Here is a 23863-nt window from a genome sequence, read left to right as displayed (position 1 = left end):
TTTTTAAATACCCGCTTTTTAATACCGCTTTTTAATACCGCTTTTTAATACCGCTTTTTAAATACCCGCTTTTTAAATACCCGCTTTTTAAATACCCGCTTTTTAATACCGCTTTTTAATACCGCTTTTTAATACCGCTTTTTAATACCGCTTTTTAATACCGCTTTTTAAATACCCGCTTTTTAAATACCCGCTTTTTAAATACCGCTTTTTAAATACCGCTTTTTAAATACCGCTTTTTAATACCGCTTTTTAAATACCCGCTTTTTAATACCGCTTTTTAATACCGCTTTTTAAATACCCGCTTTTTAAATACCCGCTTTTTAAATACCCGCTTTTTAAATACCGCTTTTTAAATACCCGCTTTTTAAATACCGCTTTTTAAATACCGCTTTTTAAATACCCGCTTTTTAATACCGCTTTTTAATACCGCTTTTTAATACCGCTTTTTAAATACCCGCTTTTTAAATACCCGCTTTTTAAATACCCGCTTTTTAATACCGCTTTTTAATACCGCTTTTTAATACCGCTTTTTAATACCGCTTTTTAATACCGCTTTTTAATACCGCTTTTTAATACCGCTTTTTAATACCGCTTTTTAATACCGCTTTTTAAATACCCGCTTTTTAAATACCCGCTTTTTAAATACCCGCTTTTTAAATACCCGCTTTTTAATACCGCTTTTTAATACCGCTTTTTAATACCGCTTTTTAAATACCCGCTTTTTAAATACCCGCTTTTTAAATACCCGCTTTTTAAATACCCGCTTTTTAAATACCGCTTTTTAAATACCCGCTTTTTAATACCGCTTTTTAAATACCCGCTTTTTAATACCGCTTTTTAATACCGCTTTTTAATACCGCTTTTTAAATACCCGCTTTTTAAATACCCGCTTTTTAAATACCCGCTTTTTAAATACCCGCTTTTTAAATACCCGCTTTTTAAATACCCGCTTTTTAATACCGCTTTTTAATACCGCTTTTTAATACCGCTTTTTAATACCGCTTTTTAATACCGCTTTTTAATACCGCTTTTTAATACCGCTTTTTAAACACCCGCTTTTTAAACACCCGCTTTTTAAACACCCGCTTTTTAAACACCCGCTTTTTAAACACCCGCTTTTTAATACCGCTTTTTAAATACCCGCTTTTTAAATACCCGCTTTTTAAATACCCGCTTTTTAAATACCCGCTTTTTAAATACCCGCTTTTTAAATACCCGCTTTTTAAATACCCGCTTTTTAAATACCCGCTTTTTAAATACCGCTTTTTAAATACCGCTTTTTAAATACCCGCTTGAACCTGTTTAGAAGGGGGAATAGCTTTTGAAGTGGCTTATCCTCTAATAAGCACGTCTTCAGTTATTATGGTATGGTTAAAAAGGGTGGTGTTAGTTTTACAGGTTTTTTTCTTACTACCTTTGCCTGACAGAGGAAGCCTTCTGTGCAGATCTCTTCAACCACCAAAGAATTATTTAGTAGTTTATTCTGATTCCTTATCTATCATTTTCAGTAGCTAGCTTTGACTCTTTTTACAAGAAAGAAAAATACTATTTTAGATGAAAACAGGTGCAGACATCATCTGTTGTCAAAATCCTTGTATAGAAGTCCAAAATAGCTGAAGGCAAAATTCCAGGACTCGGGATTTACATTGTTACAGGTCAGCAGTGGCATGAGAGATGAATACAGATATTTTAAGTTTTATATCATGCCAATGTTCTGTGCTAAATGAAAAAGCAGGATCTTTCAAAGTGATTTTCTAAATTGAAGCCTGGATAGGCAAGTAGTAATTACAAATTTGCTTTTGTCATTTGAACTAAATGCAATTATATGTATTTATTATAGAGTGAAAAATGAAATTTAAGAAGCTAACTATAGGGACAAATTAATGGAAATCAACTATGCTTCCACATAAGATATGTGGAAGAAAAATTAAACTACATTTCCACAAGAAGTACTGGGCTTAAACTGAAACAAAATTAAATAGTATCTCATCTGGAAAAACCTCCTATTTCTATAGGTATAAACCTGTCTGTGAATTTAGAATATTTGTTATTCAGATGGTCTGTAAGTATTTGTGTTGAAATCAAAGGAATTTTCCATAATAAAAATACGATTTATATGAATTCAAGCAATATGCTAACTCTTGTTGTTGAGTCACTCCCTAAAACAAATGAAAAGTTGAACCAAACATGATTGTTGAAGGCTGTATTGAATGCCTTTTGCTGCCAAATTGATGAGGAACAGATAAAACATTTCTACTCTGAATATTTGTCTCATGTACTTGTTTCACCTTGTGCTTAGCATATAATTGATTGTTCTATGCTTACTTGGGCATTGACTTAGAAACATGGAATGCTTGGTTTTACAGAACCACTGGCATGATTAGAACTTGTCAAACAATTCAAAACATCAGTAGCATAAAACAACAGTAAATTTTCCTTTTTCTTTTTAATGTGTTAAGATTTTGGAAAGTCTACATTAATGTGTAATCTTGAAACATGGAAAAATTCCTCACGATAAATTAGATTGTTAATACAAACACGCATTGCTTAAGCAATGCTTAATCATGCTTAATGCTATGAATAGCTTGTATCATAGCAATAAAACTTAAATTTGCTCCAAATATAAATTATTACTTGAAGCATCTGCCTTGTGATATCACGTATAGAAGTTCTGTGAAAATGTTCCACTTGTGATATTGCCAGAATGAAAATGGAAATTGAATATTGATTGTATTTTAAGCTATGTTGATCACGTCCTCTCATCTTGAGGTCTGGCACTTTTGAATGAATGACCTGGCATAACCTGAGTGGCTAGTATTATGTATTATTAATGGCAATCTTAAATAATTTAATTGCACTTTCTTGTGTTTTTTTAGTATTCCGCCCAATTTCAGCTAAAGCCAAGCTCCTTATGAATCCTCGATCAGACGTTGACTTTTCAACACCGAAAATGGATTTAGATGTAAATTTACAGGATATAACTGTTGAATTCAATAAGCCACAGGTATAAACTACTCTTTTGAAATTGTATGTAGTGTGGTAAAAAAGTTGGTTTTACAAGAGTAACAAGGAAAATAGACTGAAATCTTAAAATGTAGTTGAGTGTTTTCTTTAGTCTTGTTTTTCTTTGGGAGTTATTTTCTCATTAAAGAAATATCTGGTTTATACTGTTCTCAGAAAGACAGTAATAATCTGTGTTTGGAATTTCTTTCAGTACTTCAGTGTTATGGAGCTTCTTGAATCTATTGATATGATGACTCGAAATCTGCCATATAGGAAGTACAGGCCTGATGTTCCATTGCACAACAATGCCAGGACATGGTAGGAGTCCTAAGACTTTGAAAATAATTTGTTAGTTGTTCATTTGAAATAATTTTCCAGGGGTTGTTTCTTGTTCAAAGAGGTTAGAATTCATTTCCTCCTGAAAGTAACTCCTCTGTTCTGTTTTTTTTTTTTTTTGTTGTTGTTCTTAAGCTATGAATACTAAAAGATATATGAAAGGCGAGGACACAATATTTGAAAGCTTGCATCTGCTGTCTTAAATGTACCTATTAGAAACTTAAGTCCAATAATCTTTAAATATCTTAACTCTGTTTTGATGAATGAAATTCCATTGTGTGTCCACTGTTACGAGAACACAGCTGTTATCTAAAATAGATAAACCTTTTAAAATATGGATGAAAGTCAAATAAAATTAATTTCTTTTCAACAGTTTCCTTGTAAATATGTTTAGAAAATATATATATCTGCGTGTGTGTATACATATATTACATATATGTATAAATGTATATGTATACACACACACACACTAGTGTGCGCTCTTGTAGAAAGCTTCAATACTTCTTAAGTTTAGGAAATAGCAACCTCTCAACTTTAGATGGAAAAAAAAAATAAAATCTTCAGTTTCTTCTGTTGAACAGAAGGGTGATATTAGACAAGGGATTTCACTCTTTCACAACTTTAAGCAGTATTTAACAGTAGTCTGCATGGCTCTAAGTGTCTTTTCAATATGCCAGCAGAAAAGCGTACTTCCTTTGTCCTTGCTTTTAGGTGGAAATATGTTATTTATGGCATCCTTGAAGTAAATGTTCAACCTAAGCTCCAAATGTGGTCATGGGAACATATTCAGCACCATAGGAAACAAGTGAAGAACTACAAAGAGATGTATAAAACAAAGATAACATCAAAAAAACCCAATGAAGAAATCTTAAAATTGTTGGAGGTTAGTTGGCTTCCATTAAAGGCTTAAAGGTTGTTGAATGTGAAATTCATTCATCTTGCTATTTTCTTTAACATCGATGTTTGCATGTTCCTAAGTCAGTACTAATTTACACTAAAACTTCTCAGTGGCCTGACTTGCACTCTCAGTACCTTTTTCTGTGAACAGTCTTAGTAAAGGTGTTAGATCTTTTTTCATTAGTAACTACAGTGAAGAAAAGCTTTCTAAACTGGTGTGCTTTTCTTTTGCAGATTTATTTTAAGTTTTTGTTTTTGAGCAAGTTGCTTGGGTTCCATTGAAAGACTTATGTACTATCTTTTACTGTAAAATTGTGTGCTTTGAAATCTAACCAAATGAAATTTTCAAGAAAAAAAAAAATTCTCACTTCCTTTCTAGGAATTTGAAAAGGCCTTGGATATTTTCAACATCACGCTAGCAAGGCAACAAGCAGAAGTTGAGGTAAAGTTTCATCATTTAAATGATCGGAAGAACCTCTGTAACATGAGGTTGTGTAGATTTTGGGTGCATTTTAATTCTAGCCTTTAAATTATGAATTTTAGTCTTTCTGTTGTCCTTGTATCACACGTTATTATAAGGGATAGTTAATTTCACCCTGCAATCAAACAAAAACTAAATGGCTTCATAACCTGCTCTTTTTGATTAAGTGACTGGGGATAGATTTCTTCATATTTTTGGCAAGAAAGAGCTACCATGAAAATATGGTAAAGGATTATAAGGTAATTCAACTCGGAAGCAACTAGGTCCATAGCTGATGGTTTTAAGGCTTTTGTATCTCCCCCCCCCCCCCCCCAAACAGCAATATAAACTTCTTTAGTTTATTACTTTCCTTCTTAATACCCTATTATGTAGTTGAAACACCTGTGTATATCTAGTATGTTAGCCCTTTGATACTATTTGCAAATATTATTCCAAATGGAGCAAATGCAAAATAAACTTAAATAGGTAATCACAATAAGGCAAGATAATGTGGTTTTTAAAAATAGTCCCACTTAATTTGTTAGCCGTCTTTTTTCTTAAATTGGTATACTGCTTAGTTCTCAACGTAGTGTCTGAGCGTCTTTCCTGGAGGTTGAAGTGAAAACTGCATAGACTTTCTGAAATCTACAAAGTGTTTTTTTTCTCCATTAATAATCACTGTGACTAAAAGTTAGCAGCATGTGAAGCTTAGAATCTGAAGTTAATGTGTTGATAGTTAAACTTCATGAACCTAAACAATCTATTATCATAGTGCCTGAAAGAGATATTTCAAATTCTGTTGTGGAGTGTATTAGGTATGATATGAACACAATTGCTGCAGTGATTATATATAGTACTTCTAAAATAAGACCATCTGTAAGCAGAAATCCATAAATGTGATTTTTTTTTTTTTGTTCTAGTTTTCTGTATGTACACTCACATTTGGATGCTTGTGTGATTATTATTCAGCCTTTCACATAACTATAAGACACATTTGTTGCCTCCAGTTGTTTGGCTGAACTGGAGTGCCTTTCAGGGTCTTTCGGTTTTAGTTATCATTTAATTTTGGCTTGTTTTCATCTTGTGCCATACAATTTTTTTTTCCCCCTATCTTTTTTCTTCTCCTTTTTGGGAGGTGAGAGAGAGATACTAGAGAGTTTCCAGTCTTCGTTTCTCTTTTTTCTCTCCTGGTTAAATTTTATTCTTTTCTCCAGTGTGACCATGCTGTTTTCAAAAAGTTATTTCATATTGTGTTTTTGCAATGCAAAGCTGCAGTGGCAGTTTTAAAGTAGGTCTCTGTAGTGCTTAGAGAAGGTTGCAACTAAATGAATTTTCATTTGATTGGATGTTAAGCCCCACATTTGAGAAGTGTGAGAGAATGATCTTCGGAAAGATCTGCTAGCTAACTCTTTGAAATCATTTCTAGATATTGAAAATGAGTACACGGTGATTCCAAACTGTGTTCTGCCTCCATCTATCCCTCAGAACCCATCTGTCTTACTGGTATCAGGTAATGCTTCTCTAAAATATAAAAAGGACATTGTAAGAGGCAAATTGGTACCAGCTTGACACCTTGAGGACTGTCCTTACGTCTGCTAGAGCTTTAAAGTGGCACCCTTTAAATGTGGTCTGAGTAAAGCCGGAGAAAAGATGCTATTGTTCCTCTTAAAGGGCTTTTGTTTTTTGAAAACTTATCTTAGAACTGAATTTCAGGGCCTGCTTTTCACTAGATCTTGAAACTAAGCTCTCCAGGACTCATGTGTGAACCTAGCACCATCTGATCTCCTGGGAACTTTGTAGCAAGAACTTTCTACTCCAAACCTTAGGCCACTTTCGAATCTTTACCACTAGTGCCCTCAGTGCCAAAAACGAGCTTCAGTGAGCCAAACACCAGCACTCCATATCGGGTATCTTGAGAAATTTTTATGCCTTTTGTCTGTAGAAGACTCTATAAATCGCACACTAACTCAGAATGCAGGGCGACCCCCTTGGTTCTCCCTTCTCTTAGTCAAAACAGCTCACCTTGCTGAGTAATCCTTCCTCAGACGATGATATTCATCATCTAGACCATCGTAAATGAGAGGGAAGGGGAAGCTCAACAGGATTTCTTTAGGAAGGATGAACTTCCCATACTGCACTAACAGTTTCCTTATCCTTGCAGAAGTATGGTTCCCCTCTGTTCTCTCTACAGATTTTCTTATCTTGGGCTGTGGTACCAGGTGCAGCCTCAGACATAGTAAGAATTGTGGCCTTAAGCAACGCTTTTTTAATTTCCGTGGCAGTTGTCCTTCAACATATGCTCCTTGTTCTAGAAACTTCTAATTTCATAGGTTTACCAGCTCTTCTTTAAGGCTCTGTTCATTTTTTCTTTGGACCATTTGCTGCCTCACAGCTCTTTGGTAACTTGGTATTCTTTATAAAGAGAATTTTGGTGGCCGTTCTCCAAACTTTTTGAGACCTTGTGTTCTTTAGTTGACGTTCTGCATAATCTGTCAGAGATGAATCAATAATATTTTGGAAGCCATAATATTTCTGTGGTGAGCCCTGCCTTCCATTGGACATTAGGTAGATAGATGTGTTAAGTCCCTGAGGAGGCTTTGATATATAGCCAGCTGTTTTCTCTTTCTTAATTGCCATATGTGTTGCAGAAAGGTCTTGGATTTTTTTTTTGAATGCTGAGAAGAAATCCCTCTCTTACTGACCTTGAGCATCATTCATTAGAACATCTCGAAGTTCAGGGCTTTTCTGCAGGAGTTTCTCTCTTCTGGGATTATATTGATCATGAAGAAAAAACACAGTTTGTGTGGTCCACTAGTTTTGATAACTCCTCTGTCTCCTAGACCACATGACATGCATCTGTCATCTCCCATGCCAAACTTTCTGCAGATGCCCAATCTGTGTCCAGGTTCTTTGGTTGATCTTACTTACTTCAGTTTGGTTATTTGATGCTTGCTATTCGTGATGTCCTCTTCTTCCTAGGTTCTTCTCAATGAAGATACAATTCAGTCATGTTGGGTCAAATACTCTTTAACTTGACCAAAGTCATTTCTTCTTCAGATCTCTTCTGCTTGTTTGTCCTTAGGTCAGACTTGCCCACGAAGAGATGTGCAAAGTTCAGTTATCCCAATCAAGATCATACTCCACTTTATAATGTATATATGCTGGACGGTTTCTTATCTTCTGTTAAGGAAGCCTTTGTCCATAGTCACAAGAGCTCAATAGGTATACTTGTAAAATGGACCAGATTTTCGCAGTGGTCTCTGTCTGAATGATCTGAGACTGCTTGCTCCATCTTGAAAGGTGAGAGATTGTCTACCAGCTCTTTTAAAGTTCATCCTTTTTTTTTTTTTTTTTTTTCCTGCAGACCTTTTGCCTAGTGGTCAGTTCTTACTCATTGTATTTTTCAGCAGTGTGGTGTAAGTTTTCACTTTCACCAATGGATCTCTTCCCTAGCAAGATGTGATCATGGTCCTAATTGTCCTGATGGTGCATTCTTTTGAGCTACTGGTGACACAATAGCATGTTCATTTCTGCTAGAAATTTGTGTCAGAATTGTATGGAAATTAACATACTTTTGTTTCCTAAATCATCATATTAGATCTGAGATGTTTCTAATCATTTTGAGTATTAGGATGTCTGTGCTCTATAAGAGCTCAAGATACTTCTGTAACTCTATTGTAGAATATTTTTATATCGTAAGAGCATTCACCTATACTTCCATTTATACTTTACCAAAGTATTCCATCTGAGAAGGAAGAGTATACGGTTCTCCAAAGAAGTCTGAGTTCCATCATGTTGAATTTACAGTGGAGAGTTCCCCCACAAAGTGGTTGTACACATACCTATGTACTCAAAAGAGGAAAAAAGTAGTTACATTGTCTATAAGCACAATTATTACCAAATTTCTTTCTCTTCTCTTCTCTTAGATTCTTTTTTTTTTTTTCCTTGGGAAAAGTTGAATGACTTATGAGTTTGTTTTGCCCTTTTTGACTGCATTGAGGAAGTGTTGGTGTGTCACTATATCCTCTAGATAATGTTACAGTAAAAATTTTCTATTTGAGTGACATTACAAATGCCTACAGTGTAAATTTGCTTAGAGAAAATCTGTTTAAAAGATTTTAAACTTCCATTTCCATAGATGTAAAACTACTCAAACAAGTTTTAATGTGATTTACAGATTTACCTTTTGCTTTTTTAATCTTCCTGACTCTGTACAGTAGCAGGACAGAACACTTTAATGCATCTGTGGAATATTTATTAAGCTTGAATAAAGATTACCTCAGAAAGTTAGCTTAATTTGGTGCATTAACAACTAGAAGGTGAAAGGGTTATTTCTTATTATTCATTAAACCTCTGAATAAACAGAAATAAACAGAGCTACATTTTGCTTTCTGTTGAATATCAAATTCAAATACTTGAATATCAAATTAAAATACTGCTGGCTTTTACTCTGTACACATTAGAAAAGGATCACAAAAATCTTGTGCAGTTGAAAGATTAACAAAAACAAAACAAAACAAATTTTGGAGTGGTTAGAGAACCCTAGCTCTGTGTATTTATGAAAATGAGGTAGGAAAAAATGATCTGTTAATAACTTCCTATGAAGAATTTCTCTGGTCATCAGACTGTGGCAACACACCAACAGCTGCTGCTGATGTATTTTCAAGTTCACTGGGAGAAAGATAACGGTGGCCTTTATAAATGTGTCAACAAGCACTTGCTGTTGTAAGATAACTTTTCTAGTATTGCAGTTGTTTGCATGGAAATTTATCATCAAGAATCACGGCTTTCCTTCTGTGGTTTCAATTCTTAAAGTAGATCTTATATTAACTAGTATTCTTCAGAAACAGTAATAAATAGAATGATCACTGGCATCAGACAGGGTGTTTCCTAGTTGTTAAAATAATGGATGAGGGAGCAGGGGAGTGTTTTCTGTACTGTTGTGCCTGCATGTATCAGATTCAGGAATGGTTTTATATATTGCTCGGAGTAAATATTTTGTTATTAGAATAATGAGTTTGTTTTATTCCTTTATACATCCATCTTGAAATTAAAGATACAGGGACCATTTAAAATCTGGCCTATGCTAGCTATTTAATTACTTAATTATGTAACTTTAATGACTCTTTTTAAGAGCACTGTTTTAGTGTAGAGCACTACGGCAAGTTGTGCAATTTTTTTTTATGATCTAGATCAGAAAAGATCTAGAGAGAAAGTCTACCGTGTTATTGTAGAAACTTTCATTGATTTCAAATAAGTCAGTTTTTGCTTGCTATTTTTGTTCATAAAGGTGGCTGATTTTGTGCAAGTGGAGAGCTATTCTGATGTTGCACTGCATATTTGAAAAAATTGTCAGAAGAAATAAGCTAAAAAATAATGTATTACTTTTTTCATGCCCATTATATGATGTTTTAGAGTGTTAGGGCATGTCTTGGGTCTACATTCTTTGTATTTGTCTAATATAGACAAAAATAAATGAATAAAATAATTTTATGTATATTTCTTAATTTCAGGCAACCAAGGCTGGATTAAAAATTTACAGACCAGGAGTACAACAAGATGATGAAAATTCTGGTGGCTGGTTTAGCTGGATATGGGGCTGGTCAGGTGAAAAAAAGGACGAACAGAAACAAGAAGTAAAGGGTTCAAGTATGTTCATTCCTTGGTATTTTTCCTATTATTAAAAATTACTTATTAGAATAATTGTTCTTAACAGTGAAATTTAGGATTTTTATAATGTTTGTGCTCTTAGGTGTCTGAAGTTTATATTTTCTCTTAAACATATTGCTGATGAAGTTGTTAATTGCATGTCACAAATGCATGTTGCTTATAATTCTTTCCATAGTTCTTTCTGAACTGTCTTAGGTTGTATTTCTCCTTTCCCAGTTTTAGCATTTGTCTGCATAGTGTGCTCAGTATGTGGATTTGAAGAAAGTACTAAAAATAGTGGCAGTCAATGGAAAGCAAACAATTTTACTTCCATTCATTTTATAATTTGGTTATTTTATGCAGTGTATAACAGTGCAATCTACTTAAATGAGTATCAGGCACCTAGTAAAGGCTCTGGAATACAGTAGGTAAATCAAAAAGGTTGGGATTATTGTTAACAAGCTAGAAATAGAATAGTTCAGAATAAAACATAACCACGTTTTAAAACAGTTTAGGAGACTTACTAGTTAAGACTGTTTTAAAACTTTTTTTTTATTTTTGCTTTTACTAACTCAGAAAAATGTTGACGTTATCTGCCGTAAGTCATAGAGTTATGTGCTGATATTTGCATTTTTCAGATGTGCATATTGTGTTTAACTTACAATTTGGCAGGTCTTGAAGAGCTAATGACACTTGAAGAGAAGGCTAAACTTTATGCAGCAATTGGATATAGTGAAACAGCTGTGGATCCAACACTTCCAAAATCAGTAAGTCATAACTGACTCTGCTACCAAATGATAGGTAGTTTTATACTAGAAGCCAAAATCTAAAGATGATAGGAAATCATTTTTAAAGTTTAAGCTCTTTAAGCTCTGTCTTTCTCTGTTTAAATAATGCTATGGCACTTTTTAATTAATGTATTAACTGCTGCCTTTGCATAGAAGAGCATCCTTAGCTGAATAGTGCCATACTGGAATTTCAGGAGCATTATAGAGCTTACTTTGGATACTCTGGAAAAGTTCAAAATGAGGTTTTAGATGTTTAAGCTAGAATAAAATCATGTAGATAATATTTTGTTGTTTTAAATTTGAATAATAGATGAGCAACATGGAAAGGGATGATTGGAGTGGGAGGGAGGAGCGTCTTCGAACCATTCAGAATATGGTCTGATAAGTCATTTTTATGTGAGATATCATGCACAGTGCAATGGACTGCCTTTCCAACTCTATGCCAGGTGCTCTTTATCTTAAAATATGGAGTAGAGGCATTTACGTCAACGACATGTTTGGAACAATAGTCTACTCTTACATTTCTAACCCTGCTTCTTCCTAATAACTATTTGGGAATGACTTTTCCACCAGCTATGATACAAGATATTTATAACACTAGAAAAATAGTTTCAAAACAGCATTTGTGGTTTTCATCTCCTCATAAAATGACTTGAAATGTATATTGTATTTTTAAATTCACTGTCATTGTTGCTTTTCCTGTTTATCTAGTATGAAGCCATGAAGTTATCTGTGAAGTTATTAAGCATGTCTATATCAATAAGAGAAAATGAGCAAACCCCTGAGCTGGTAAAATTTGCATTAATTGATTTGAGTACAGTATTTACCCAACGACCAGGTGCACAAGCAATAAGGTGAGCTTTCTCTGTCAACTGTCTGTTCTTTGTGAAATGTTGATGATGTGTAATAGGCTTTTTGAGACTATGCCTGTAGTTGTTTGTAATGATGTCTAACTTCCATTTTTCACTGTCGTTTGTTGTGCAGTCTAGCAGTTGAATTATCCTGCAACTGAAATATAAAGAGAATGGATGCTGTTTCCATGATTAAGCTCTCTCTATCTTCAGGAATTTCTGTACCAATACAGAATACAGATTTTCTCCTTTTTTTAGTTTATCATTGTCACGTACAAGCAGTACAGCTAGCTTTTCCTCTTGCCTTAACAAAGCAAATCTGTCATTCCTTTTGAAACTTAATCTGAGCTAGGTGACCTGCTAACCACTTATGTATGGGCACAGAATGTGACTGAAAAGTTCATGTGCTGAGTTCTTAGACTTGCAGAAGGAGACCTATACCTGATGATCTTGATATGTTTTTTTTATGCTCTCACAATGGAGGATGGAAAGCAGTAATAAGTGAAATATTTTATTTTCATTTCAAATATGATGACTTAAAAATTCTGGGAAAGGAGAGCCTTCCTATTTTAAACCTTGTCCCCTCTGCTTTAGGGCATATTGGTATAGTCAACTGAAGATCCTGAGGCACTACTGATCCTGCTGAATTTTATGCAGAATTGTTGTTATTGCTGTTGTTTTAAGTTCTTCTTGCTGCTTTTTGTTCATCTGAACATCTAAATGGTCGTAATTATGCTATCCTTCTGACCAGAGAAAAAGAAAATGCTACATCTATACAGTGAAACTTATTTCTTTGTGTGTTGGGGGAGAAAGATCTCCAACTGAGAGCTGTTAGAAAGGTGGACAGGGTGATTGGTTTCAAAACAAAAACACCCAACTTAAATCCAAAAAGCTTCTCCAGATGTATCACGAGCAATGGAGCTATTAGTCTTGTGCTCCTCTTGTGGTATTTCATTTATTTCTCTGCACAGAAACCCTTACCTCTCTTTGCTGCATGTCTGTTTCCCAGAATAAATTCTGTGCCATCTAATTCTTGAGCTCATTCTACAGAGTTTCTGTTTCGATCTTTATTCCCTGCCCTGACACCTGTTTTCATGAAACATATACGAGGAGACTAACTTGAACACTCTTTCTCATTTAGTTAAAGGTGGCTAATAGGTGTAAAAGTTAACGAATTAGGAAATGGGTAACGTACTAATATATGCCTAATATATTCTTAGACTAAGCTAGTTATGTGTGTCACAGGGCAGGGATATATTTATTTTGCTTTCATCTGGTTGCTTATATTCTTATCATGTAATTGCATCAAGCAGGTTATTCAAATGTAATTTCTATGCTGTTTACCTTTTTGTACAGATTTGAAACAAAAATAAGTTCACTTGAAGTTACAGGCATGTCCCAAGAAAAATGTACACCCTGTCTGCTATCTTCTCGAACAGTCTATTCAGACAATAGTACCTCACTCTTGAGCATAATGTTTGAGACTAATCCTTTAGATGAAAAAGCAGATCAGAGGCTTAGAATAGAATCACAGCCATTGGAAATAATATACGATGCAGTAAGTAAATGTTTGAATAAATTCTAACTTTTAAAAAATATTACATAATCATAAATATGTCATTTATGATTGTTTCTTTATTTTAACAGAGGACAGTAAATAATTTGGTGGATTTCTTCAGGCCTCCAAAAGATGTACATTTAGAGCAGTTGACCTCAGCAACTCTGATGAAGCTTGAAGAGTTTCGTGAGAAAACATCAACAGGCAAGTGCTGCATGTTCTTCTGGTTGCATGCTTTCGAATGAATTTTAAATTTTAGGAATATGAAATTACTTAATATCCTTTTCTACAGGGATACATGGGCCCAAGTCATGGTTTACTAAAAGAAAACCTCAATAGGTTGGATTCTTTAGTATCATTACAAAGCACTTGTTCTAGGTATTGGATAACTTTGTCTTTATCTTTCTCAGCTTTATAACTTTATTTATTAAAATATGCACCATATCTTGAGGTAGTTTCAGAAATGATACTATTGAACTTCATACAGAGCTAAAAATAGTTTACTTTCAGATTTTCTGGGTTTTTTTGTTCATCTAAGCATCTGAATAACTTTAATTGTGTTAAAGCTGCTCTTGAGCAGCTGATACTGAGATATTGGTCCTCTGAACCTCCGAAATCCTTTTCAGAGTTGTTGCTTTTCAGGACACTTGTCTGCCTTTTGTAGATGTTTTCCACATTCTTTATACCTCAGTGAATGTTCTGTTTTGATTTGGATTGACTCGGATCAAGTCATGCAAGCTAATCTTTCTGACTACCAAGTACTCAGCATTGAAACCATTCCTCTAGTTTTCATGTTATCTTAACTTTTTATCTCTAGAGACCTTATATTTCAACACATGAATGAAAATGGTGAATGCCTTTGGGGCTAACTTTGAAATGTGTGAAATGAACCTGTTTGGATAAGAATGGTTGAGGCTCTGTAGACCAGAGATGTCCTGCTGAGCATCCTTTCTCTGACCCTAAGTGGGAGAGGGTGCTGAGGGAGGAGTTTACATATATATAAATTCTTTTTTGGGGGAATTATTGGATGATTCCTACCTCATTTAAGTTTTTAACCTGTTAATATTTAAACTATACATTTTAAGAATTAAAATGCTCTGTGCTAGTCAGTGAAACATACTACAAAAACTCAAGCATACTGTTTATAACCAATTGCTTTTATCAAGCTAGTCTCATGAATGAAATTGGCATCAATTATATCTCTGTTCTTTAGTTCTTCATTGCATGAATTTCATGTGAAACTTTATACTGTTTTATTAAGGATTGATGTCAGATTAACCAGTCTATAGTTAGGTGGATTATCTTGCTTGTCCTTCTAAAGTATTGTCATGGTAGTATGCTTCCCACAGGAAAATTCTCCAGCACTAATTTATTAAGTAATTAATGTCAGGTCAGAGGTATCACCTAGTCTTCTGTAAGAGTTATCCAAGCATTCTTGTTCTGAAAATATTTATCCATATTAAATATTATTTAATCTACTGATTAGTTGATGATGTGCTGTAGTGGTGTTTATTCATTAAAGAGCCACTAGCGATACTGAGTATATTGATATCATAGTTCGTTCCTGAAATTAGCTTCATAAAAACAGCTGCTTAAATGCAGTATGCTTGGTTTTCTGCTCATCAACAGTAAACACTGGTTCAGATCACAGAACATTCAGTCTTTTGTGGAAAAAAGTAGTCCATAATAATCCAGAGGTTTATTCCGCTCAAGAATCAAAAGCCTGATCATAATCTCTAAAATATGTTGTAGATTGCTTATGAAATTTAGTCTGAGATTCAGAAAGTTATCAGGAGGTGAAGATTGATCTCAAGTGAAATAGAGTTCTCCACCTGCGGAATATTCTGTTGCAAAGAACTCTCCTAGTTTCAGAGAAAAACAGAAGAAAAAGGCCCAATATCAGTACAATTGATGTGTTCAGACTTGCAGCCCTTCTCAAGAAAGTAGTCTAATGCTTGTCTTTAGAGCAGTAGGAGGTAGCTGAGAAAATATTGGGGCCCTGTGAACTATAGAAGTCAAGGAACCCACTACCTAAAAATAGCAATGATTTTCAGCAACACTGAAAGACATTACAAAAAGCATGGTTTCCCAGAGTTCAGTTTATGGACTCAGCTGGGTTCTATTGCTAGTTGAAGGGGAAAGAAGGAGGAAAAAAAAAAAAGGCTGTTTTAGAGTTTCCTATGTCACTCAAATACAGTTAAGCATGAAAAACTAAAGAAGTCTTAAAATAAATTGGATTAATAAAGAGTTTATCTTGGAAATTTTGGAATACAGTTGCCATCCGTACTTCCTAGCTAGCTTCATTGACTAAGCTAGCTCTCCTGTGGCAGGACAGCTATTGATAATATTGGAAGAGTTTTAACAGCTTTCATCCTGATTATCTGAATCAATCAACAAAGTTGCTTGTATATCTTTCATGATAATATTATATTCTGAAATCTAAACTGTTTACACTCCACTTTTGCTCCTTATGCGTGTGAGTGTTCTGCAGTCTTATGTTGTCATCTCCATCATTTATTATCTCCAGTTTTTGTGATATCATCATATCGTACATGGTAAATACTTAATGGGCTATGGCTGCAGTATAAGGTAGTTTTCAGTGCTAACTTGAAATAAGACCATTTGTTCCTCTTCAGAAGAACAAAATCTGGAATTTGGTCTCAAATGTTTTGACGGTCTGAAGGTCCTGATCAATTGCTTGATTTTTTTTTTTTTTTTTTTTTTTTTTTTTTTTTTTTTAAATAGAACTTTTGTAAGACCTTGTACTTTCTGGTCTTGAAGTTGCAGATGCTTGTCAGTAGAATCAGCATAAACTTTAGTATCTCACAACACTGGCAGTTTGGTCAGTGTGGTTGGGTGGTCTCCATAACAGACCTTTTGAAACAGTCTAGTTTGTGAATCCACAGAGTTTGCACAAATTGCAGTTCTTCTCATTTCATCTCTGCTCAATATAAAATTTTTAATCAACTTACAAATGTTATATTGCTGTTTCTACTTGTGAATTAGCATTGTTCAGCATCATCATGCCATCTATTCTTGGTGCATCTTTAAAGACTGCAATTGTTGGCTCAAAAGAAATCTAAATAGTATCTGCACCTGTAATTAAACTTGGTATGAGTAATAACATGTCCACAGTGGGAGGTGAAAGGAGAAAGAAAAACTTTCTTTCATGCAGAAAGTAGTAGTTTGCTGAAAGAGATGAATACCAGTTTGTGCAGAGTGCAGATAAATAGGAAGTGTATGCACACCCTACACAGTATAGAGAACAGTGAGTGCTGTATTGAGTGGAGGTGTAGATTATGATTTTAAAATTTACTCTTCACATTGAATTGTTTCAGCTTCAGATGCTAGTGGTCTTGCTGAAACAGAATTAATTATCTAGCATTCATAGTTCATTTCAAGTTAGACTTTTAATTTCTATTATAACTTCTTTTTATTTTGTGGCTTCTATATATTATTACATATAGAATCTATATATATTACTTAGATTTATGTTTACCAATTTTATTATTTCAGGTTTGTTGTATGTTATCGAAACCCAGAAAGTTCTTGACCTCAAAATTAACCTCATGGCTTCATATATCATTGTTCCACAAAAGGGATTCTATGATTGCACATCAAACTTACTGCTTTTGGATCTTGGTAGTCTTAGGGTAAGGTACATAATGAAGTAACTTACTAGAAATGATAATTAGACTTTTTTGTAACTTCCAGTTGTTTGAATTTGTATTTTACATAACTGGTTAAGTAAATGTTCCTCTTTCAGTTTACGTATTAGGTTTTTATTTTAAATTGCTTTCCAGTTGAGACTAAACTTAGTGAACTGTTGTGAACAGATTCTTTCAGCTCAAAAGAATTGTTAGAAAATGATGCTTCCCCAAAATAAAACCACTGTAGAAGTTTTGAACTGTTACATGAAAAGGTCTGGACAATTTTTTTTATCTTAGAATATAAAGTAGTAAACTTCTTTACTTACATACATATATGGTTAAATGGTCTTACTAATTTTAATATTACTCCTGTTATTGTATTTTTTTTTCTCATTCAGTTTTCTTTAAAGTGAGAAAAAGTGTAAACATTTGTGGTTTACAAAATAACTTGGTTAAAATTGGAGACACTTTGATCTGCATTTTTAAGACACTTTATGTGAGAGATAAGTCAAAAAGGTAGATTAGTAGTGCATTTAGAATGATACTTTAGCACTAGAAAAACGTAGAAAATACTTTTCCTTCATGCAAGTGGCAATCTTCTTACTCATTGATAGGCTTGTGTCCTTGCAGGACAAATTCCCTTGCTGTATATTGGCAATTTAATTTTTGTTATCAGTATTCTGGGTAAGGATGATTCTGCCACTTACTGTTTATGTAGATTGCCTCAAGCTCTTTTTTATAAGATTTTGCTTTAAAGCTCAAAACCTTGCTAAAGAAAAGAAAGTTTTCTATGTCTCTGTCACAGGCTGCATTTCTGAGGACATGTATTTCAGTTAGAGGATTTCAGGTGCTTTAAAAAGTAGAATTAGTGGAAAATATTGTTTTGTAGATACTAAAATAGGTCAAACTTGCAACCTAGCAGAGTTTTTAGTTTTTGTTTGGCAGATTATTTACTTCAATGACTTGGAATTTGACCTAGTGATAGGGATGCTCTTCTGCATGCTGATGATTATTTGGGGCTTTACAGAGTTTGGTAGTTAAGCTGTATATCAGTTGTGTGCTTGAGACAAGCTCTGTCCCAGGGCTCTAAAAGTTGAGGAAAGCCTTTGCCAGTAGTCTGGCTGGTCTGCTGCCAAGGAATGTCTGTTGCAGCTAGCACACAAACAGACAGTAATTCAACTACTCTTTTCACAGAAAAATACTGCTACCTGGCCTTGTCTGAAGTGCAGAGGAACGAGATATATACAGAACATAAAGAGGAAGGAGCTTTAGGGAGTAGTAGAGGGTAGAAGCTTATGACAGGAAGATGCTTTTGCATTAAAATCAAGTTGGAGGAAAGTGGAACTTCTGATGAAGGCTCTGTAATTATTTCTATGTCGAGCCTTAATTTATTGCATCTGGCAGAAAATCTGTTATACTCCATTGTTTTTCTCAGCATAAGTCATGGGAATTGATGCTGAGGATCTAAGGATCCAAATGCTTTTACTCATTCATGTTTGGGAGTAGATGAGTTCTGCCTACTAGACTTTTTAAAAGCAAAACCAGGAACATCCCACCTTTTTCTACTCCACCCATAGGAAATTACTCTCAGAAAATGGTAGAAGAACACTAAGGTTTCAAAATCAAACTCCAGTAAACTTGTGTTTGAGGGTTTTTTCTGAAACGGATGAATAATTTGCGTAGTGAATATGACTGTTGGTCTGGTTCCTATCCTTTAACAGAAATTAAAAAGTAAGATGAAGGAAGCCGGGCAGTATCAAAAGAGAAAAGTTAGATGCTTCCCAGGAGATGATTAACAATTCCATATTCACTTTGAGTGATACATGCTTAAATAAGATGCAGAACATTCATTGAATAAGTGTGTTTAATACAAAACAAACAGTCTCCTTCCCCCAATTATGCAGTATATGAGGTCAAGTCCTGTGGGGGGAAAATAGCACATATAATTAAAACTGTATCTCAGAGCATATGCATAAGTGGACTTAATTAAGGCTGCACAAGCAGTATTAATTTGATAATTTTGAATTTTTTTAATCACAGGCTTTTCAATCTGCAAGTTGTGTTTTTAATGTAAAATACCAAGTTGAGCAACAGTGAAGAAAAATCATATATCGTGGACATTAATACTCAAACCCGTTTCACTATTATGAACCTTCTCTTGAATACTGTCCAAATCTGGCAAAAGTAGATATGGATGCCAAAATTATTAGATATTGAAAGATGAGGACAGTCACATTTGGACAGAGATGAATAGCAGAGACAGCACGTATAACTGTAAAATACCAAAGAACTGCTATTGGTAAAATACTGGCTGATTAATTAAAGGCCTGACTTTGAACATTGCTGAACAGTCCAAAGCCCCTCTTTACTTTTCCTCCTCAGTTTATGATTAATATGTGACAGGATAATGCCACAAATAAATTTAACAGGATTCAGAAATAATTTCATGTTTCTGTGATGACTAACACAGTGATACTTTTATATATAAAAGATACACAGTGATGCTAATGCTTATAAAGGGTTTGAGGAAATTAAAATCAGTTTCTTCTGTATAAATTATATTGTATAAAATTCCATAGATTTTTTGATTCATTTTTATTTTTATTTCTTTCCAATGAAGTTTATTCTCTATTCCTTGTTTGGATAGATGCCGCTTGCTTAGATAGCTGCTTTGCTCTGATATTTTTAAGAATCTGTGCCCTTTTACTGAGAATTTAAATTTAATCGTTTATCATGGTAGAATTGAGTATTTGTAGAATTAGTGCTTAGGATATTTTAAAATTGACTTCCACTTTTTTGTGACTATTTTTTAGATGAAAAGTAAAAGTCGTTCTGATTTATCAGAACTTAAAGTAGGACAAAGCACTATTGAAGATATAATGTCAAGAGCTTATGACAGTTTTGATATACAGCTCAGCAGCATACAGTTACTGTACAGCAAACATGGTAAGTATTCATGACGGAAACCTTTCCTTATAAAAGGAAAGGTTTAATTATATATGATTAAAAACATTTTGATAGTTGATGTGCCTTTTTGAAATTTTTTAACTGAAGTGGTTAAAGTAGTGGTAACAGCATTTAAGTGTCTGTTCTGTTCTCCAGCTGATGAGTAGTTGCCATGTCTTTTTTAATCAAAGAATCTTTAAACTCATGTTTTAAACTCAGTCCTGTAAATATGATATGAATTTTCCAGGCACAGCTTTAAGCCTATTATAGATTCTAACATTAGGTTTTGCTAATAAAAATATAATCTATAGTTTTATAGTGTACATTTATTTACAAGACCCCAGAATGTCTCATTTGATTGGTGCATAGCAAACATGAACTTTTGCTCTTATTCCAGCAATCTAGTTCTTTCATTTATGGTATTGTCTTTCAGTGCCTTTTCTTTGCTTCCCTCCAACTTTTAAAATAGAATCCACAAGTAGTTGTAGGCTTGATCATTTTGTGAGGGTAAAGGAAGGATCAGAATCCCTTTCTGAGGTAAACTTTTAGCAGTAGTTCTGGGAATTAACCATAGAGAGTCAGAATCAAAGAAGTCTTTGGCATTTAATTCTTAGCTCTCTAGTTCCAGAGGGGAATCCAAAGCCTAAACTCCCAGTGCAATATATGTTTTAAGAATTAGGCCCTTCGGAGTCTGCACCGTTGGTTAGGTTGCTGCTTAGACCTGGAGAGGGGGAAGTATTAAGTACTGTTGTATCTATGACATGTGTGTACTTGGGTTAGAGCTGTAAAGGAGATCACATCACTTGATTTTTTTAATTTTTTTTTAATTTTTTTTATTTTTATTTTTTTTACAATGTGTACCAACTAATATCATACATATTAATTCTGTGATATGTTTAATAAGGAAAAAATAACTTTCATGGAAAAAAAATTTTAGTTTTCTGTTCTTATTCTAGATGAAAACTGGCAAGAGGCTCGTAAACTGAAATACTCATCTCAACACATCTTGCAGCCCTTGGATGTAAAAGTGGAATTTAGCAGGGCTATGGTTGTCACAGATGCAAGAATGCCCAAGTATGTGTTGTTTTTCTGTTTTGAAATTTTACAGTAAATGGCTTTTGGGGGGAAAAAAGAAAATCAAGTATCTAATTATACTTTTTGCGCTATTTTACATCAGCAATGTGTGAAACTTGGAAGTAAAATGTCTTCTACACCCTGTGCTTTCAGCTTCATCAAGAAGAGGAGACCCAAGGAGTTGCCAGATATTGGAGGGAGAGAGAATGTTAGATAATATTTATTTTAATATAATTTTTATAAATATAAAAATTATATTAAAACCTATTTTAATTAGGTCTGTCTTCCTAATAGTCATATTTTAGTCCTTATTGGAAATACTGCAGATGCAAAAGGTCTGAAATTTACAGTCCTCTATTACAAACATCACAAAAATATTCCAACAAGTAATGTTCTGTCATACTCTCTCTCTTTCACCTAGGTTATTAGTCTTGCTTGTCTGTTTATCAGAGATCACTTCTCAAGAAAACAACCCTCTATTCGTCAAGTTTGTTCTTAGGCTTATTTAGTTTAAAAAAAAAAAAACAAACCAAAACCTATTGGTTATGGATTCTATACTCAATCCAAAGGAAATGTTGATGATGCCAGTTTAGTATTAGAGATCACTAGAGTTGATGATGCCAGTTTAGTATTAGAGATCACTAGAGTTGAAATGGCAAAGGTTAAATTTGCAAATATTTTGGAAAATGCATCTTCACTAATATCTAATACAGACACTGTTTGCTAAAACATCCCTTCAGTTTTGAAGTACTTGTGAACTAGCACGTTAATGTTTTATGATGTAATCTGGTTATTAATTCATTAATAAGACCCACATTATTATACTACAACAAAGCAGCATGTGCTTACTTCACTCTTATGACTGATAGAAATTAACAGATTTTAGCTAGGCATTTTAGAAAGTAACAGCATATAAACAGACTTTTACAGAAAGTTATTTTATAACGTTTTATAACAATCAACAAAATCAAGAGGCAGCTTATAAAATAAAGGAATTGTAATGTATCTAGAATTTACTTGGAAATAAAATTAAAAATAATGTATATCACTCATGCTGAGTAATATGATCACAGATTAATGATTGTATGGTGTGATGGTGCCACCTTCTGGAAAGTAGGCTAAATTCTGAATTTTGATGCTTGACTTCTTATGAAGTCTTGTTCTTTTCCTACTTACTTTTTCTCTCTGTCCTGTGGAAAGGATAAGGTAAAGGAAATAAAAAGACAGATTCCTGAGGGCATTCTTTCAGAAAGGCCAGGAAGGGAAAGTGAGCCTTTATTTCTGTGGTCACAAAAGAGAATGTCATTTTAATGCAGATTTGTAATCTGCACCATCTCTCTGAGTTGTGCTAGTATCACCTGGATTAAGCAGAGTGTCTATTCTTAATGAGAATGCCTATTGCAATATTGCAGCACCACTTATCTGTTGGTTTCCACTACCAGCAGTGCTTCTCCTTTTGGTGGCAATTTATCTGTCTACAGTATTTCTCATCTGTTTCTGGGAAATTTTTCTCTGATGGATATTACTTTTGTATTCCATGTTCTCATAAGGTCAGTTACTTCACAAATAAATGATTTCTACTTATATCCAGAAATTTGGCAAATTTTGCCTCTGCTGACATAATATTTCTTGGAGAGCACTCATCAGCTGCTGCCTCTTTCTGGGTACCTGTGCTGTCTACAACTGTTACAGAATGCCACAGATAGTGGTTTAGTACTACATAAGCATATACCACAGTGAGTTACTGATCATAACTAATATTTTAACTTTCACTGAGAAACCAGCAAGTATCGACTTCAAATCTAGTATATTAATACTCAGCAACAACTGAACTTGTTTGTTTTGTACCTGCTTCAGTCTCCAAATCGTTCTAAGAGATAATCTGCAGGCCATGTTTTAATAATCTAGAGTCATCTACCAATCTTGAAATGACAGGGACAGTAACTCCTTACCTGAAAGTGAAGATTTGACCCTCTCTTCAAGGGCTTGCTGATGCAAGGGCTATGTGTTCCAGCTGCAGCCAAACCCGTCAATATTATCAATATTGGCATAGCTTCAAATGCCAGGTGTGTGTGTGTATGTACACATATATAAACAAACATAAATATATATTATATATAATAAATATATATATAATATAAATAAAATTTGTGCTTAACCTCTTTTTGTTTTAAGGAATGGTCAGTTAACATGTGTTTATGTACAAATAATTAGGCCCACATCATGTTTAGATGACATCACGCACACATGATAAAGATGAACTGATAGCTTCTATATTTTAACAATAAAAGTTCCCTAAACTGTAAAGTTTAGTAATGACTTTTGAATAAGGCATTGTGCATCAATATTGCACTAATCAGTTATATATATTAATATATTTTAATATAGTTGTAGCTATTCCTTTATATTCCAATTTTTATAAATATATGTATATAAAGCCAACATTATATTTTTTCCTGAACTTTTTCTCATTAAGGTTTGGGACTGTACTGAAGAATTCAAAACAGCATAGTTCTGTTAAGAAGGGCGAGTGGAAAAATATTTGTTCTACAGTGAAGTCCACTATCAGTACTTGCTTTGTTAACTCTTGTAGAAATTAAATGAATGAGTAGTTTGGAGGGTAATTATTTTACTTTAAGGCATCTAAA

At 33.9% G+C, this 23863-nt stretch overlaps 1 protein-coding gene across 2 annotated transcripts in view; it reads left to right on the top strand.

The window, feature by feature from the left end:
- Window positions 1-23863, top strand: part of LOC112983242 (intermembrane lipid transfer protein VPS13A) — a 157469-nt gene that overhangs the window by 20370 nt on the left and 113236 nt on the right. For both annotated transcript variants that reach the window (XM_064500301.1, XM_064500302.1), the window contains exons 11-22: window positions 2880-3007; window positions 3218-3324; window positions 4054-4225; window positions 4619-4681; window positions 10213-10348; window positions 11021-11115; window positions 11848-11990; window positions 13344-13545; window positions 13635-13749; window positions 17062-17198; window positions 20009-20141; window positions 21098-21215. In XM_064500301.1, coding sequence (XP_064356371.1) covers window positions 2880-3007; window positions 3218-3324; window positions 4054-4225; window positions 4619-4681; window positions 10213-10348; window positions 11021-11115; window positions 11848-11990; window positions 13344-13545; window positions 13635-13749; window positions 17062-17198; window positions 20009-20141; window positions 21098-21215 — 1549 coding nt within the window. The remainder of the gene's footprint in view (window positions 1-2879; window positions 3008-3217; window positions 3325-4053; window positions 4226-4618; window positions 4682-10212; window positions 10349-11020; window positions 11116-11847; window positions 11991-13343; window positions 13546-13634; window positions 13750-17061; window positions 17199-20008; window positions 20142-21097; window positions 21216-23863) is intronic.

The sequence above is a fragment of the Dromaius novaehollandiae genome, chromosome W (assembly GCF_036370855.1).
Source record: "Dromaius novaehollandiae isolate bDroNov1 chromosome W, bDroNov1.hap1, whole genome shotgun sequence".
Lineage (NCBI taxonomy): Eukaryota > Metazoa > Chordata > Aves > Casuariiformes > Dromaiidae > Dromaius > Dromaius novaehollandiae.
The sequence above is the reverse complement of the archived record's forward strand: the minus strand, read 5'-3'. Positions and strand labels throughout refer to the sequence as shown.